This window comes from Symphodus melops (genome assembly GCF_947650265.1).
Source record: "Symphodus melops genome assembly, chromosome: 21".
Taxonomy (NCBI): Eukaryota; Metazoa; Chordata; class Actinopteri; order Labriformes; family Labridae; genus Symphodus; species Symphodus melops.
This window is the reverse complement of record NC_136711.1, coordinates 20,647,825-20,661,825: the sequence shown is the minus strand read 5'-3', so window position 1 is coordinate 20,661,825 and position 14,001 is coordinate 20,647,825. Positions and strand designations below refer to the sequence as shown.

The window sequence follows — 14,001 nt, the reverse complement described above, 5'->3', positions numbered from 1 at the left end:
CTGAAGCTGCAGAGACTTCTAAATGTGAAAGTTTAGAAAGTACATGTACACGTCTTTGAAGGTCACATGACCTCTTCCTCCTCTTCAGGTGAAATCAGTGTCCTCGCTCCTCTTCATCATGTGTGTGAAGTGTGTTGTTGTAAATCCACTCTGATCCTGTATTTGATCATGTCTATAAACCCCTCTATTTCAGCCCTGCTCAGAACAGGCTGTTTCTGTGTCTGTAGCTTTAAATATGTAAATGAGCTGTGTCTGACCACGCCCCCTCTCTGGAAGGGCTCGGGTGTACTCGCTGCTTTCTGGCTCCATGTCCTATTGTTTACGGTGAGAAGGCAGACTCAGAGGGCAGAACAAACACCTAGCTGTGGGAGTGTCACCCACCTGGGGGAGGGGCTACTGCCCTTTGTGATGTCATGAAGGGAACATCTCCAAACGGCCTGTTTGAGCAGGCAGAAGACGGAGAGGATGGACTTGTCTCATCATTGGGGGTCATAAAAATGGAGTGGATGAAGCGTTGGCACACGGCAGGTGTGGAGTCCTTTAAATTAATGTGGCCGTTACTGTGAGTTCATGGAGAAGTCGATCAGGAAACGGGTCTCATGAGGTCCAGACAGGCTGTTAACGTGTTTCTCTTCAGGGAGTCTTCATCAGCTCATCAGTGCAGGTCGTATCTCTCAAACGGCTCCGTGTTAAAACAGAAGCATCCTGTAAAGGCCGAGGAAGAGGAGCAGATTAACACTGAGCTTCCTTTCAAATGTAAATCAGACGCTGTGTGGAGAAGACCGAGGATCACATGCTGCTGCAGGTGTGTCTGTCTCACCATCGCTCTGCGTCCACGCAGCTTTGTCTCTCCGTCCTCCGTTAATCAGCCGTGTTCAGGCTGCAGCAGCTAATGACAGCAGGAGGACTGATCCTGAAGTCCTCCTGACCCGCTCGCTCACACATGACCCTCTCAGCAGGAGGCTGGAGGAGAGAAACTCTCCAGTTCAGGTGTGAAAGGAACGTCCGACTGATGAAGGTGCAGAGTCCAACAGATTTATTTTCTGCTTTGCAGTGAGCCTGAAACCTGGAACAGACTCTGACGGTGTAACACTGATATAAAGTCTAACAGCCTGTTTATGACAAACACCTCCACATATTTCCCATTATGTGCAGAGTGAAGGTGCAGCCTCTTGGCTTCAGTACAAACTGCAGTAAATTGTACACGGCGTCCTTTTTAAGCGTCCTCGCTCAGGATCTCATCTTCCTTAACAACCCCATTACCTGCTAGCGTCGCACCCTGAGCCGGATCACACAAAATGACCCCCATCCAAAGCTCTTATCGGATCCTTCAGTGATTCCCATGATCCCCGGCTCCCATTTGTTCTCAAGTCTGCGTGCAGGTCATTACCATCCCTTTGTAATTTCACATCCATTTGGACGCCTCTTCAGCCACAATTGTGCTGCAGCGAAAGGAGCAGAAAGCAGTTTGAATATTGATTGTGGTGCTTTGTGTGTCATTGAGTCCGGAGAGCGCAGCTGTGTCTCACACTCAGCGGATGTGCACGCCTTCGTCTCACCTCCATGAAGTCTCAATTCTCCAAACTCACAGAGCACAGACAAGAGAGCGACCGTTTCAGAGAGTAAAAGGTCCGTCGGGACTAATTAGAATTATTAATGCTTCAGATTTATTCAAGCTCAGCGCCTGGAGGGAGAGAAGGAGGGACTTCATGTCCCGTCTGTGGGTGTCTCAGGACGGATAAAACTCCGTTAGCAGCACAGGCCTGTGAGAGAGCTGCAGCCGCTCCGTGAAGACGGCACGCGCTCGGGACTCAAACTCTGTTTTGGAGATATGACGAGGAGCGTAAAGACAAAGAGCCCACGCAGAAAGTCTTTAAAAACTGACCTCGGATAAATCAATATAAGTGTTTCACCAGCAGGCGACCAGAGTCCAGCGCAGAACGTGCGTGCTCCCTCCTCCTCCTCCCCAGGAGGCGTCCTCAGAGCGCAGCAGGAGGGACGGGACAAAGGAGCGCCCGCCGTTATCATAGATTACACTCCTGACAGTGAGAGAGTGTTTTATTCTGAAAATAAAGTCTGACTTCCTGTCCGAGGGTTAGCTCTAGAAGACGCAGCGCAGCCAGCGGAGACGTCAGCAGGAAGTCGGGCAGAGAAGCAGCTGATGATCGGATCAGATGACCTTCCTGGACCAACGCCGCGTGGCGTTTAATGACCAGAGAAAGGTCAAAGGGTCACGTGTTATTCTCTCCTTTCAGTACGTGCATACTGTCTTCACTTTAACCCCGCGCCGCCCACAGCAGCGTGCGTCTCCTGCAGGATGATGGTCTGACTTTAAAGCCTTTCACTTGACAGGATGTGACATGTTTTTCAAAACGCTGCGATAAAGAAGCCGCAAATCCCGGCGACTTTGTTTACCGGGCCGGCTGGTTTTTAATTGGAGGGCAGGTCGACGTCGACTTCTCGGAGTCTTCCTCACGTCGCCGGCTGTAATTACATTTAGTGTTGAAACAAACTGGGAACGTTGTCTGATTATTTGTCTGTTTGGGGACTTTTAATTGAAGCTATCTATAATTACGCCTCAAACTGAATAATTGGCTTCTTCCGCGTCAGAGCGGTTAAAGTGAAGTTCTGACTCCTGCAGCCTGTCCGTCTCCGCCTCCAATCACGGCTCCTCGCTCAGACCGGCTGACAGAAACATTGAGGTTAATCAGGGTGGAAAACAAACAGCGTCACTCTGCTGCTGCACGCAGGAAGTCCACATCACTTCCTGCTACGCAGCCAACAGCCTGAGACTGACTCAAAGACCTCCACCTGAGGACCCGAGGACTCAAAGACCTCCACCTGAGGACCCGAGGACCTGAGGACCCGAGGACTCAAAGACCTCCACCTGAGGACCCGAGGACCTGAGGACCCGAGGACTCAAAGACCTCCACCTGAGGACCTGAGGACCTGAAGGCCTGAGGACTCAAAGACCTCCACCTGAAGACCTGAGGACCTGAGTACTCAAAGACCTCCACCTGAAGACCTGAGGACCTGAAGACCCGAGGACCTGAAGACCCAAGGACCTGAGGACCTGAAGACCTGAAGACCCGAGGACCTGAGGACCTGAAGACCCGAGGACCTGAGGACCTGAAGACCTGAAGACCTGAAGACCCGAGGACCTGAGGACCTGAAGACCTGAAGACCTAAGGACCCGGGTCGGGTGGTGGTCTGAGTGTTGGGAGCTTGATAGACTGAAGGGTTTTGGAGGGGCTTGTTTATGGGGGAGCAGACTGGTCAGGTGTTCTTGTCCCTGCTGGATTTGAAGGAGCAGAATGATTGTCCTCAGTTTGTCCCCCCTCTTATCCGTCTCTGCAGGAAATCAGCGACACGGAGATCCTGGAGCTTACCCACAGTGCTCTTGGGCGGATGACGGTGATCCGGCAGATCTTCTCCTTGTGGAGGGACAGCAGCACCCGCTGCATGAGACAGAACCACCGGATCTCGTCTCTGCTGTGCGACCCTCAGGAGGGATACCTGCAGAACCTGGAGGTAAGCTTCTCATGGACAGCTCTGCTGCTCCCTGTTTCACAGGTGAAAGATGTCGCTCCCTCTGTGACGCATGTTTGAAACATGTTCGAGTACTAATGTTTGCCCTGGTTCTGTTGAGCTCGAATCAGATTCAGGTGTTTTGACTCAGTGGAGCGCTTCCAGTCTAACACAAAGAGGTTAGAGAGTTCACAGGTTAGAACAGGACGAGTGTGACTGAAAGCCTCGGCTGCTTCATGATAAGTAAACAGGAAACATGATTAGTGAGGGAACCAGTACCATCAGAGTGACTGATTAAAGACTGAAGAGTCTGAAACGGGTCTACATCCTGCTCAGGTCCTGTCAGACCTGTCAGAGCGGGGCCGGGTGCAGGACTGAGAGAAAGAACAGAGCTGTGTGAAACCTCTGAGTGTGTGCCGTGGGCTCTGTGCACAAACTGTGTCCAACATGTCCACACACATTTATGTGTCGGAGCAGAGAACTGTCTGCAGCAGCATCATAGAGGATGTGTTTCCTCAGCAGCTCCGATTCAATCACATCCAATGTGCACGTATTTCCCCTGTCTGTCTCTGCCATGTGTGTGTGTGTGTGTGTGTGTGTGTGTGTGTGTGTGTGTGTGTGTGTGTGTGTGTCATGGCCTGAGGCAGTGTGTTGTACAGACTCCATGACAGTCAGCTGTTCTCATCTGGACAGACTGATGCTCATTTGTCACCCTGCATTTGGTCTCTGTTCCCTACTTGGACAAGTGTGTGTGTGTGTGTGTGTGTGTGTGTGTGTGTGTGTGTGTGTGTGTGTGTGTGTGTGTGTGTGTGTGTGTGTGTGTGTGTGTGTGTGTGTGTTCATGGTGGCTTTAGCTTGAAGCCAGCAGCTGGTGCATCATCCAGCTGTCTTACATGTTTTTGCCGTGTTACAGTATCGTCTGTGTTTGAAACAGAAACCGGATTGACGGCTCTTCAAACTCGTGTCAAAAACATCAGGACAAGTTCTGTGAGCTTGAATTTCTAAATGTCTTTTAAAGCAACATTATTTTTCACCTGGTGCATCTGGAAGGTTAACTGGCTGTGAATAATTCATTGGATGGTCAGCTGACACCCTGCACGCAGGCCAGCTCTTCCTCAGCCCAAGCTGTTAGATAAATCTGTCAGAGCACCGTCCCTTCATGTCCAATTTAAAAAACAGAATCCAAAGGAGGCGTGGTAGGCGGAGCTTCAGGGCCTTCATGGACATGTTGACATCAGCTCTCTGGTTTCTCTCCCCCCCTCTGTCCAGGTGTCCAGCCTCTACCTGTACGACAGCGTGCTCATGCTCGCCAACGCCTTCTACAGGAAGCTGGAGGACAGGAAGTGGCACAGTATGGCGAGCCTCAACTGCATCAGGAAGTCGACCAAACCGTGGAACGGCGGCTGGTCCATGCTGGAGACCATCCAGAAGGTACTGAGGTTTTCTGTTTCCCTTTGGTGGTGCGTTCAGGGCCCCTGTACAGACGACTGGCCAGATGCTTGAGAGGTTTAATTGTGACTCTCTGAGTCAGTGTCTGCTCATGGTTATACAAATGTGAGCTTTGTTAGATTCCTGTGTGTTGCTCTAATGGATCAGGAATCAGTCTTAATGAGGCTCTTTCACTTTGAAGCCCAAATATGGCGTTCTCTCACACTCAGCGTCTAATGAGAATGTTTTCAAGGCTGTGGAACTTATTAACAGCTTGATGGGATTGCCTGTTCGTTGATTCAGTCTCCTTCATCTGTTTGAACAGAGAAAGCTGACCTGATGCAGACGAGCGCCGTGGCGTACGGACATTTGATTTAAAAAGCTTTGAAGATGGAGTAAAGCATCAAACATGATCTGATTTACAACACGATAAATAAAAGAATAAAGGACTTCTTTGTGTCTGTATGAATGAAACACGATAACAGAGCCAGCTGTTCCTCTTCTCCTTCTTCTGCTCTGAATAACTCTCATGTTTTTAAGGCTTCTGTTTCCTGACCTTAAAGGAGCAGTCTGTAGCTCCGCCCCCTAGTGTTTAAAATGTGTACTGCAGTCTAAACTCTAATCATCACAGAGAGCTGTCTCCCCCCCTCCTCTCACACAGGTCAGCATGTGGTGGGCACTGTAGCTTCAGTGTTTAGCCAGCTCTGCATGTGGTGGACACTGTAGCTTCAGTGTTTAGCCAGCTCTGCATGTAGAGACACTGTAGCTTCAGTGTTTAGCCAGCTCTGCATGTGGTGGACACTGTAGCTTCAGTGTTTAGCCAGCTCTGCATGGGTCTGTAAAGCTTTCTGCGTTCTAACCTCTCTCCATGTTTCATCTCCAACATTGATCCTAGTTTGAGCAGCTTTCTGCTGCTGGAGCTTATTAGAAACATGCAGAGGCTTTTTAGCTCGGGTACAATCACTTCTATCTGAAGCAGTTCCACTGCCCGCTTCCATCGCTGCAACACCTGTTCACCTGATAACTGCTCTCATATCTGGCAAACCCAGGGGCGTCCAAAACGGCCTTCAAAGCCCCGCCTACCTTCTCTGGTCCAATCAGATCCAGAGCATTCAGGAGCAGAATCTAAAGTTATAAGGAGGACATACTGGCTGCTGCATTGTTGTCAGAGAAGCTTCAACACAGCAGGTTTCCTTCATGATCACACAGGAAGAGAGCAGCTCTCTGATTGGTCCTTTGAGTTAGAAGGAGGACATACTGGCTGCTGCAGGTTTCCTTCATGAGGAAGGTCTCTCCTCTTTTGGTGGGCTCGCAGCAGTGTCTGAAACAGTATCATAAAAAATAACAGCCAAGTTATGAGAATAAATAAAAGATGGATGACTATAAAGCTGTCTTCTTGGTCACTTTCTGGGCTGTGTCAGGAGGTCGTTCCTACAGTTTGAATTATAGATGGGCTGTTTTTCTTGCTGCAGCCGGAGGAGAGCCGTGCATCAGCTCTCCTCACGCAGCCAGCTAAATGACCTTTTTTTGTTTTTGTGTCTTTGAACTTGAACATTTCCACCAGCAGCAATCTCGCTGACTATTTTGTTGATGAGTTGGAGAATGACTTTGTGAGAGGGCAGCGAACACGGAGTGAAAAATGAACAGAGTACTGACATTCATTGTTCTTTATGTTTCCTCCGTGAATCACTCCCTCCATCGTTTCTTTCTACAGCCGCGTCTTAAATTACATTTTCTTTCCCGTTTTGACTCGTCAGTGTAAATAACAGTCGCCACTGCGTCAACGCGACGGACGGAGAGGATGGACTTTTGTTTGTAGACAGACGAGAGACGCTTGGTATTTGCTTTGTGTCCTTTAAGTGACGCTTCTCTGAGTGTGTAGAAATCTTGAGCTGAAGACGCTTCATCAAACGTTTAGTGCTGCAGGTGACGCTGAGGCTGACCTTTACGGCTGACGGCCGTGTTCGCTCTCTTTACATCCAACAAGGAGCGATGGGAGTCATGGAACAACATTTGAAATGGGCCTGTGACTGCAGTGACACGGAGCGTGTTCGTTCTTTCACTCAGGCTGTAATGATGTTTTCCTGCGACGCGTCATACATCTCCAAACACGCCTCAGATGAAGGAGGGAGCCGGTTAGCGAGCGGGCGAGCGAGCGGGCGAGCGAGCCGGCGTCTCTGCTCATGAATGAATAATGCTGAACATGAATACATGTCCGTCTTTACGTAGTCTTTACTGTACTAATGGCCTCCGCGGGGGTTTCTGTGCACCTCCTGTCTCTATGGGCTTTTCAATCCAGCATCAATATCAGTCAGTTTAGCAGCTCTCAAAGCATCATGGGATACGGCCTGGTATTAAACATCCAGAGGGGGCGGCAGCTCTAAAGGTCAGAGCGGATCAAACTCGTGATGAAGCTGTTTGTCGTGTTTCTCGCCTCGTTTTTTCCACATTTTCCGTCTCGCTCGTTGTGCACGCGGTCGTCGTTTCCTGTCCGACGAGGCCAACCAATGCTAACACAGCATCATGCTCTGTTCCACCTCAGGTCCGTGTTACCTGCTGTGTGGATCAATCAGAGAATAGCGCTGTAACTAGTGCCACCCTGGAGTTAGAGGAGACTTGTGTATGATTTAAAGGTCACATGGGACGGCCATCTAAACGTGTGTTAGCTTCTGACAGGACGTCAGCCATGGGACGTGACTTTTCTGACCACATGCCAAAACCTGCTGATCCTTCGTGATTGGTCGAAACAACTCTGTGTCCTGCATTGTGTTAGCATGCTAATGTTAGCACTGTTTAGTTAGCTTCATGTAAACTGACACAGAATGACCCAAATCATCAGTGAGTATGTTCTTCTTCTTTATACAGAAGGGGAGGAGCCATGTAAACACAGCACTAACAACAACACAGCTTCTCCCTCCCTGCAGACAGTCAGGACTCACACACACACACACACACACACACACACACACACACACACACACACACACACACACACACACACACACACACACACACACACACACACACACACACACACAGAGCGATGTAAGTGATGACTTGTCCTTTGTTCCAGGGGAACATCACAGGACTCACAGGGACGATGGACTTCAAGGACAGCGGCTCAAACTCTCACGTCCAGTTTGAGATCCTCGGCTCCAGCTTCAGCGAGACCTTTGGCAAAGACATCAAGAGGGTGAGATCTGATTTATTCTCTCACAGGAAGTAAAGGGTGCTGAGGCCACGTCGCCGCCACGTGTCCCAGCTGAGACACCCTGCGTGTCAGACAGGCTCAGCAGCTTGTGGATGTTTACCAGAAGTTACCAGAAGAAAGTCAGAGCAGAGATTTGAATATTTAACCGAACACACACGTGTGCGCTGTCAATGTCACCTCTCCCTCACCGACCAATCAGAATCAAGAAGGAGTGTGAGTCAGTGAGAGTGACCTGAAGGTAATGTAGCGTCTGGTCTCCTCCTCCTCTGTAATCTATGAACAAGCTGCCTTCAAATGCTTTCTCAGGTCCTTCTTCTGGTGACTTCCTGCTGCTCACAGGAAGTCTGAACTCTGAACCTTCAGTGTTTTCAAGCAGGCACGCTTCCTGTCGAGCTTTCAATCAGTCCAACTCTTCAAACTGTGCAAGGAAAAGATAACAGGTATGAGGAGAGGAGAGAGGGAAGAGAGGAGAGGAGAGAAGGAAGAGAGGAGAGGAGGAAGAGAGGAGAGGAGAGAAGGAAGAGAGGAGAGGAGAGAAGGAAGAGAGGAGAGGAGAGAAGGAAGAGAGGAGAGAAGGAAGAGAGGAGAGGAGAGAAGGAAGAGAGGAGAGGAGAGGAGAGAAGGAAGAGAGGAGAGAAGGAAGAGAGGAGAGGAGAGAAGGAAGAGAGGAGAGGAGGAAGAGAGGAGAGGAGAGGAAGTAAGTGTGGCGGCGTCTGCAGAGATTATGGGGGGTGTTGTTGTGTGTGTGTGTGGGGGATGTATTTGTGTGTGTGTGTGTGTGTGTGTGTGGGGGATGTATTTGTGTGTGTGTGTGTGTGTGTGTGTGTGTGTTGTGCTGCATAGAGACTTTTAAACATGGTCCTCTCTGTGTGTCTGACTCCAATCAAGCCGATCTCTACGCGGCGTCTTCCTGCAGGCGCTCTGGACTTGTTTGGAGAAACGATGAGTCTGATCACACAGAACAAACTTTATAGAGTTTCTGACTCGCAGGTAGATGTTGTCTGCCCGGCGGCGAGATATCCGACACGCTCCCTCGATTCATTTTCCCCCCACAGTGTCGGCGTTATCCCAATCTCCATCTCCATCTTCCTGTGCCGTCTCCGCCTCCACTGCCTCCTCCCGGGGCCGTTTCTCTCAAAGTACAGACGCCACGCCGCCCCTCCTCCCACCGCCACATCCAACCTGATCCAGATTGAAATGTCATTTCCCTCTTTTCCAGGAAGCTCAGGCCCTTCAGACCTCCCCCGTGACTTCTCCCATCTATCTGTCCTCCCTGTTCTCATCTCATTGACTTCTGATGTGTCTTCGCTGCAATTTGTTGTGGTTAAATCAGCCTCCCACCAAACTCAGAGGGAAAAAACTCTTTTTTATCTTCTTGGATTGGTAGCAGCGTCTCAATGTGTGTCACAAGACATTACGCTCTCGCCCACAATCCTCAGAGGAAGCGTCAGCAAGTAGCTGTTTTTAATCAGACAGAAGATGTCCGCTGGGATCACTACAGCAGACTGCTCTCCAGCTTCTAATAGGGCCCTGATTTAGCTCCAGTGGTTCTCAAACTGGGGTCAGAGGACCCTCAGAGGTCCTGCAGGGAGCCGTAAACGGTCACTGTGCTAAATGAGAAAAGTTAAGAACTATTTAACTATGAATAGAAACAATGAGTGGTGCCGTCGCTGTCGGACACACTGGGAGTGGAGGGTTCAGAGAATGTTGTCATGACGTGTTCATACGAATGTTTGGAAAGTTTAACATCAGCTTTGGGCTTAAAATGCATCCCAGTGATTGAAGCTCTAATATCAGGAAAAGATGAGTTCTGGTCCCACTTTGCTTAAACTCCAGACTCTTAGACCCCCCCCCCACCCCCCCGTGGCCTGGGACTTGCAGGTGCTGACCCTGCAGCTTCAGATATATGCAAACATTGTTTATTGCTTTGCATGCATTATTCTGGATAAGTCATCATTTATTTAAAAGCTGCCTGCAGCTCTTTAATCAGCTCGTCTTCATGCATACATTAGTCTGTTCACACAACACGAACGCTCGGATAACAAGATGATGGAAGTTATTTATACATATGGATCATGGATATATGAAGCTGCTCACTCATATGTACATCCTCTGTAGGCCGTCCTTTGTCTTCTTTGTCTCCGGCCCTCCCGTCACTCCCACAGACGAGCTAAAGAGGTCTGCAATTATTTAGTTGAGGATAGAAATTACTCAGCCATTTGTCCGTAATAGGGACCGCATTGTTAGCGGCCCTTCTGAAATGAATCCATTAGAAATGTTGGAGAATGAAAATGAGCCTCAGACGGTGCTCATTTCAAATCCCCGTGGTAATTTGGAGTCGTTAACAACAATTTGTGCCTTTGAAATCTCCAAGCCTGCTAATTTCTGTGAATAATGCATGGAACAAGATAGATATTTTCTGCCTTTTCATTTTCCCCTCACCGCCACAAAGACGGGGTCTTTCTTTGAGTATTAGCGTGGGCACTGATGAATGTTCACTGTCCCGTTAAGAGACATCACATTAGACGTGGTGATTATTGCAGGACTGAAAATGAGCAAGCTGTTAACAAAGTGACGGACAGAAACAGATGGACTGGTTTCAGACTGAGGATGCAACGCGCTCGCTCGTGGCGGTTTGTTTGCTCTCTGTGCGTCATCAATCGATCCACACTGGAGGGGAAGTGACCGGATTGGCAGTGCGCTGGATTATGGTCGGCTTGTGTCGCTGCGTGAAGCTGTGCGACACGTGACACACACTGTAAACGTCTGATAACTCCTGTGAGTCCTGACTGAGGGAGAAGCTGGAGTCCTGCTGGCTGTGTTGTTGTCAGCGCTGTGTTTACATGGTGTGGGGGTGGACAGAGAGAAATGGAGGATGCTCTCTGCTCTCTGTTTGCTTCCAGCTGAAACGTGACAGCCTAACAAACCTTCATGTGAACTATCTTAAAAAGTACATTAACATTACAAAACATATTTTTTCCTCACGTCCAGTTGTTCATTCCTTCATGGTGGGATTAGTCAGAGAGCTGCTGAGAGACTCAAACATGTGATGAAGAAAACAACGTGTTTGATTCCTTCAGCTTCATGCTGCTGTCAGACATCAGACATCATGCATGAAGGAGGCTGTGTGAATATGAACTGAGGTCAAAGGGCAGCTGTGAAGTTAGGGATCCAAACCGGCAGCATGAAGCGTGACTCAAACACTGACAGCGTGTCTGCTTTGTTTGACAGAAATAGAACTCTTCACAGAGTGTAAAATAAACACGTTAACGTCTCAGACACAATTCAACTGATGGAAGACGAAAAGCACTGAAGCTCTGTGGAGTCCCTGCTAATTATCTAACACCCACACATCGTCTTGTGGGCCAACACAAAAAGGTAGATTTCAAAAGCTGTGTGTCTCACACACACACACACACACACACACACACACGCCGCACGCTTACACTAATTGTCATTCATATTGGTGTGTGTTTCTTTGAAACGGCCCCAGAGAGCTTTGTGCAGATTAGAAACTTCAAAGACATTTCATAAGAATAAAATGCATCAGAGAGCAGCATGTAGGAGAAGACAAGTGTGTGTGTGTGTGTTCACGTGTGTTTGAGGACTTGACCTTCTCATGGTGTGTGTGTGTGTGTGTGTGTGTGTGTGTCCTTGCAGATAATTTATGTTTACTTCAGCAGAATCAGTGAAGGACCTTTTATATCACACATGTACCTGCAGTATATCAAGCTTCAAGCCTCTGTGTGTGTGTGTGTGTGTGTGTGTGTGTGTGTGTGTGTGTGTGTGTGTGTGTGTGTGTGTGTGTGTGTGTGTGTGTGTGTGTGTGTGTTTGTGCCTGCCCTCCTGCATCGACACAGAATGTGAGAATGTTACATTTAGATATAATAAAAGACTGAAAATGCTTTGAAAGCTTTTGAGGATGAACATTGATCCTAGTTTGAGCAGCTTTCTGCGTTCTAACCTCTCTCACTGTAGCTTCAGTGTTTAGCCAGCTCTGCATGTGGTGGACACTGTAGCTTCAGTGTTTAGCCAGCTCTGCATGTGGTGGACACTGTAGCTTCAGTGTTTAGCCAGCTCTGCATGTGGTGGACACTGTAGCTTCAGTGTTTAGCCAGCTCTGCATGTGGTGGACACTGTAGCTTCAGTGTTTAGCCAGCTCTGCATGTGGTGGACACTGTAGCTTCAGTGTTTAGCCAGCTCTGCATGTGGTGGACACTGTAGCTTCAGTGTTTAGCCAGCTCTGCATGTGGTGGACACTGTAGCTTCAGTGTTTAGCCAGCTCTGCATGTGGTGGACACTGTAGCTTCAGTGTTTAGCCAGCTCTGCGTGTGGTGGACACTGTAGCTTCAGTGTTTAGCCAGCTCTGCATGGGTCTGTAAAGCTTTCTGCGTTCTAACCTCTCTCCATGTTTCATCTCCAACATTGATCCTAGTTTGAGCAGCTTTCTGCTGCTGGAGCTTATTAGAAACATGCAGAGGCTTTTTAGCTCGGGTACAATCACTTCTATCTGAAGCAGTTCCACTGCCTGCTTCCATCGCTGCAACACAGCAGGTTTCCTTCATGATCACACAGGGAGAGAGCAGCTCTCTGATTGGCTGACTGATCACAGAGGAAGAGAGCAGCTCTCTGATTGGTCCTTTAAAGTACATTCAGTCTGTTTCCTGTGATCACTTCCTCATTATGGGCTCTGTATTGTAGATAATCGTTAACTGTGACATAATGAGAGGCTTGTTCATGGAGTTCATGGCGGTCAGGGTTATTATTGTATGATTGACAGCTGATGGTTTGGACGTATCCTCTGTACAAACAGCCGAATGAAGAGAGGTCAGAACTGTTACACACACACCCTGACTCATTTTATTTCACTCACATAAAAAGAGCTGAGGAGGAGGTGAAGGTGTGGAAATAAAAAAAGAAATCCATCATGGTGTGGAGGCGGGGAGACCGAGCAGGAGGGAGGTGAGAAACGCTGGCAAATGCTGGCATTTGGCTGTGCTGTCCACGGGAGAGTGAGTTACAGAAATACGGCCGCTGTAGCCTTTCAGATGACAGAAAGGGAAAAAGAGGGCTGACATTTGAGGAGCGAGGCAGAGACTAGGACAGGAATAATGCATGAGCAGGGCGCTGTGAGCCAGGTGGAGATTTATCCGCCATGTTTGACCTCCGCCGGGACGTAAAGACAGAGGCTGGATGTGAGACCGGCACGGGGACGGCTCCAGGATCCGATCAGTGCTGACTTTATGAGAGCACGCAAACCTTTAAAGCAGAGACGGAAATAAAGCGTCAGTCAGAAGGCTTCAAACAGGCGGAGCTTCAGTTTGTGCACGCTCACCCTCAAGCCGCCTGCACAACATCTGAGAGGCCTTTCACAGGCACAAGCACATGAAGCATCATTATCGTTTCAAGAGCAAGAAACCTGTTGAAGCCTTCAACTTGTTTAGTTTTCAGAGCATCGATTTCAATCTGTCATAATTCATCTCAATCCTCCCGTGCATGACTTTCCTCTCCTCTGAAGAACCAATCTGCAGAGCAGGAGGCTTTTTGGACAGGATGTGCTCGATGCAACAATTAACTTAATGAAATGTTGGTGCAGAAACGGAGGGTGTGAATGAAACAGCAGACGTTTCCCTTCCAGCAGCTCGTATGAAAGGCTGATGGTGAACAGGAGACGCAAACATTCCTGCAGCACATCTCATGTTGTCGTCGTCTCATTAGCAGCTCCGCTCAGCGCACAGCTACATGGCTGCCGTAAGTCAGCAAAATGAGACTCAGTTAAGGAAGACCGGTATGTCTCCTGGGAGTGTCTGCCTTTTTAGAAAATCCATATCCAA

At 48.8% G+C, this 14,001-nt stretch overlaps 3 protein-coding genes across 5 annotated transcripts in view; 1 reads left to right on the top strand and 2 right to left on the bottom strand.

The window, feature by feature from the left end:
• Positions 1-14,001, bottom strand: part of LOC306842343 (transmembrane protein 100-like) — a 234,037-nt gene that overhangs the window by 34,412 nt on the left and 185,624 nt on the right. The window lies entirely within an intron of this gene.
• Positions 1-14,001, bottom strand: part of LOC306842335 (uncharacterized protein) — a 131,972-nt gene that overhangs the window by 18,676 nt on the left and 99,295 nt on the right. The gene's annotated exons all lie outside the window — the stretch shown is intronic.
• Positions 1-14,001, top strand: part of LOC306842333 (glutamate receptor ionotropic, delta-1-like) — a 79,072-nt gene that overhangs the window by 36,346 nt on the left and 28,725 nt on the right. For 2 of the 3 annotated variants that reach the window (XM_079372515.1, XM_079372514.1), the window contains exons 1-3: positions 2,801-3,531; positions 4,798-4,959; positions 8,030-8,149. In XM_079372515.1, the coding sequence (XP_079228641.1) occupies positions 3,409-3,531; positions 4,798-4,959; positions 8,030-8,149 (405 nt within the window). In that variant the 5' untranslated portion in view covers positions 2,801-3,408. Of the gene's footprint in view, positions 1-2,800; positions 3,532-4,797; positions 4,960-8,029; positions 8,150-14,001 lie in introns of those variants that run through there. The other variant, XM_079372516.1, reaches the window with a different exon arrangement.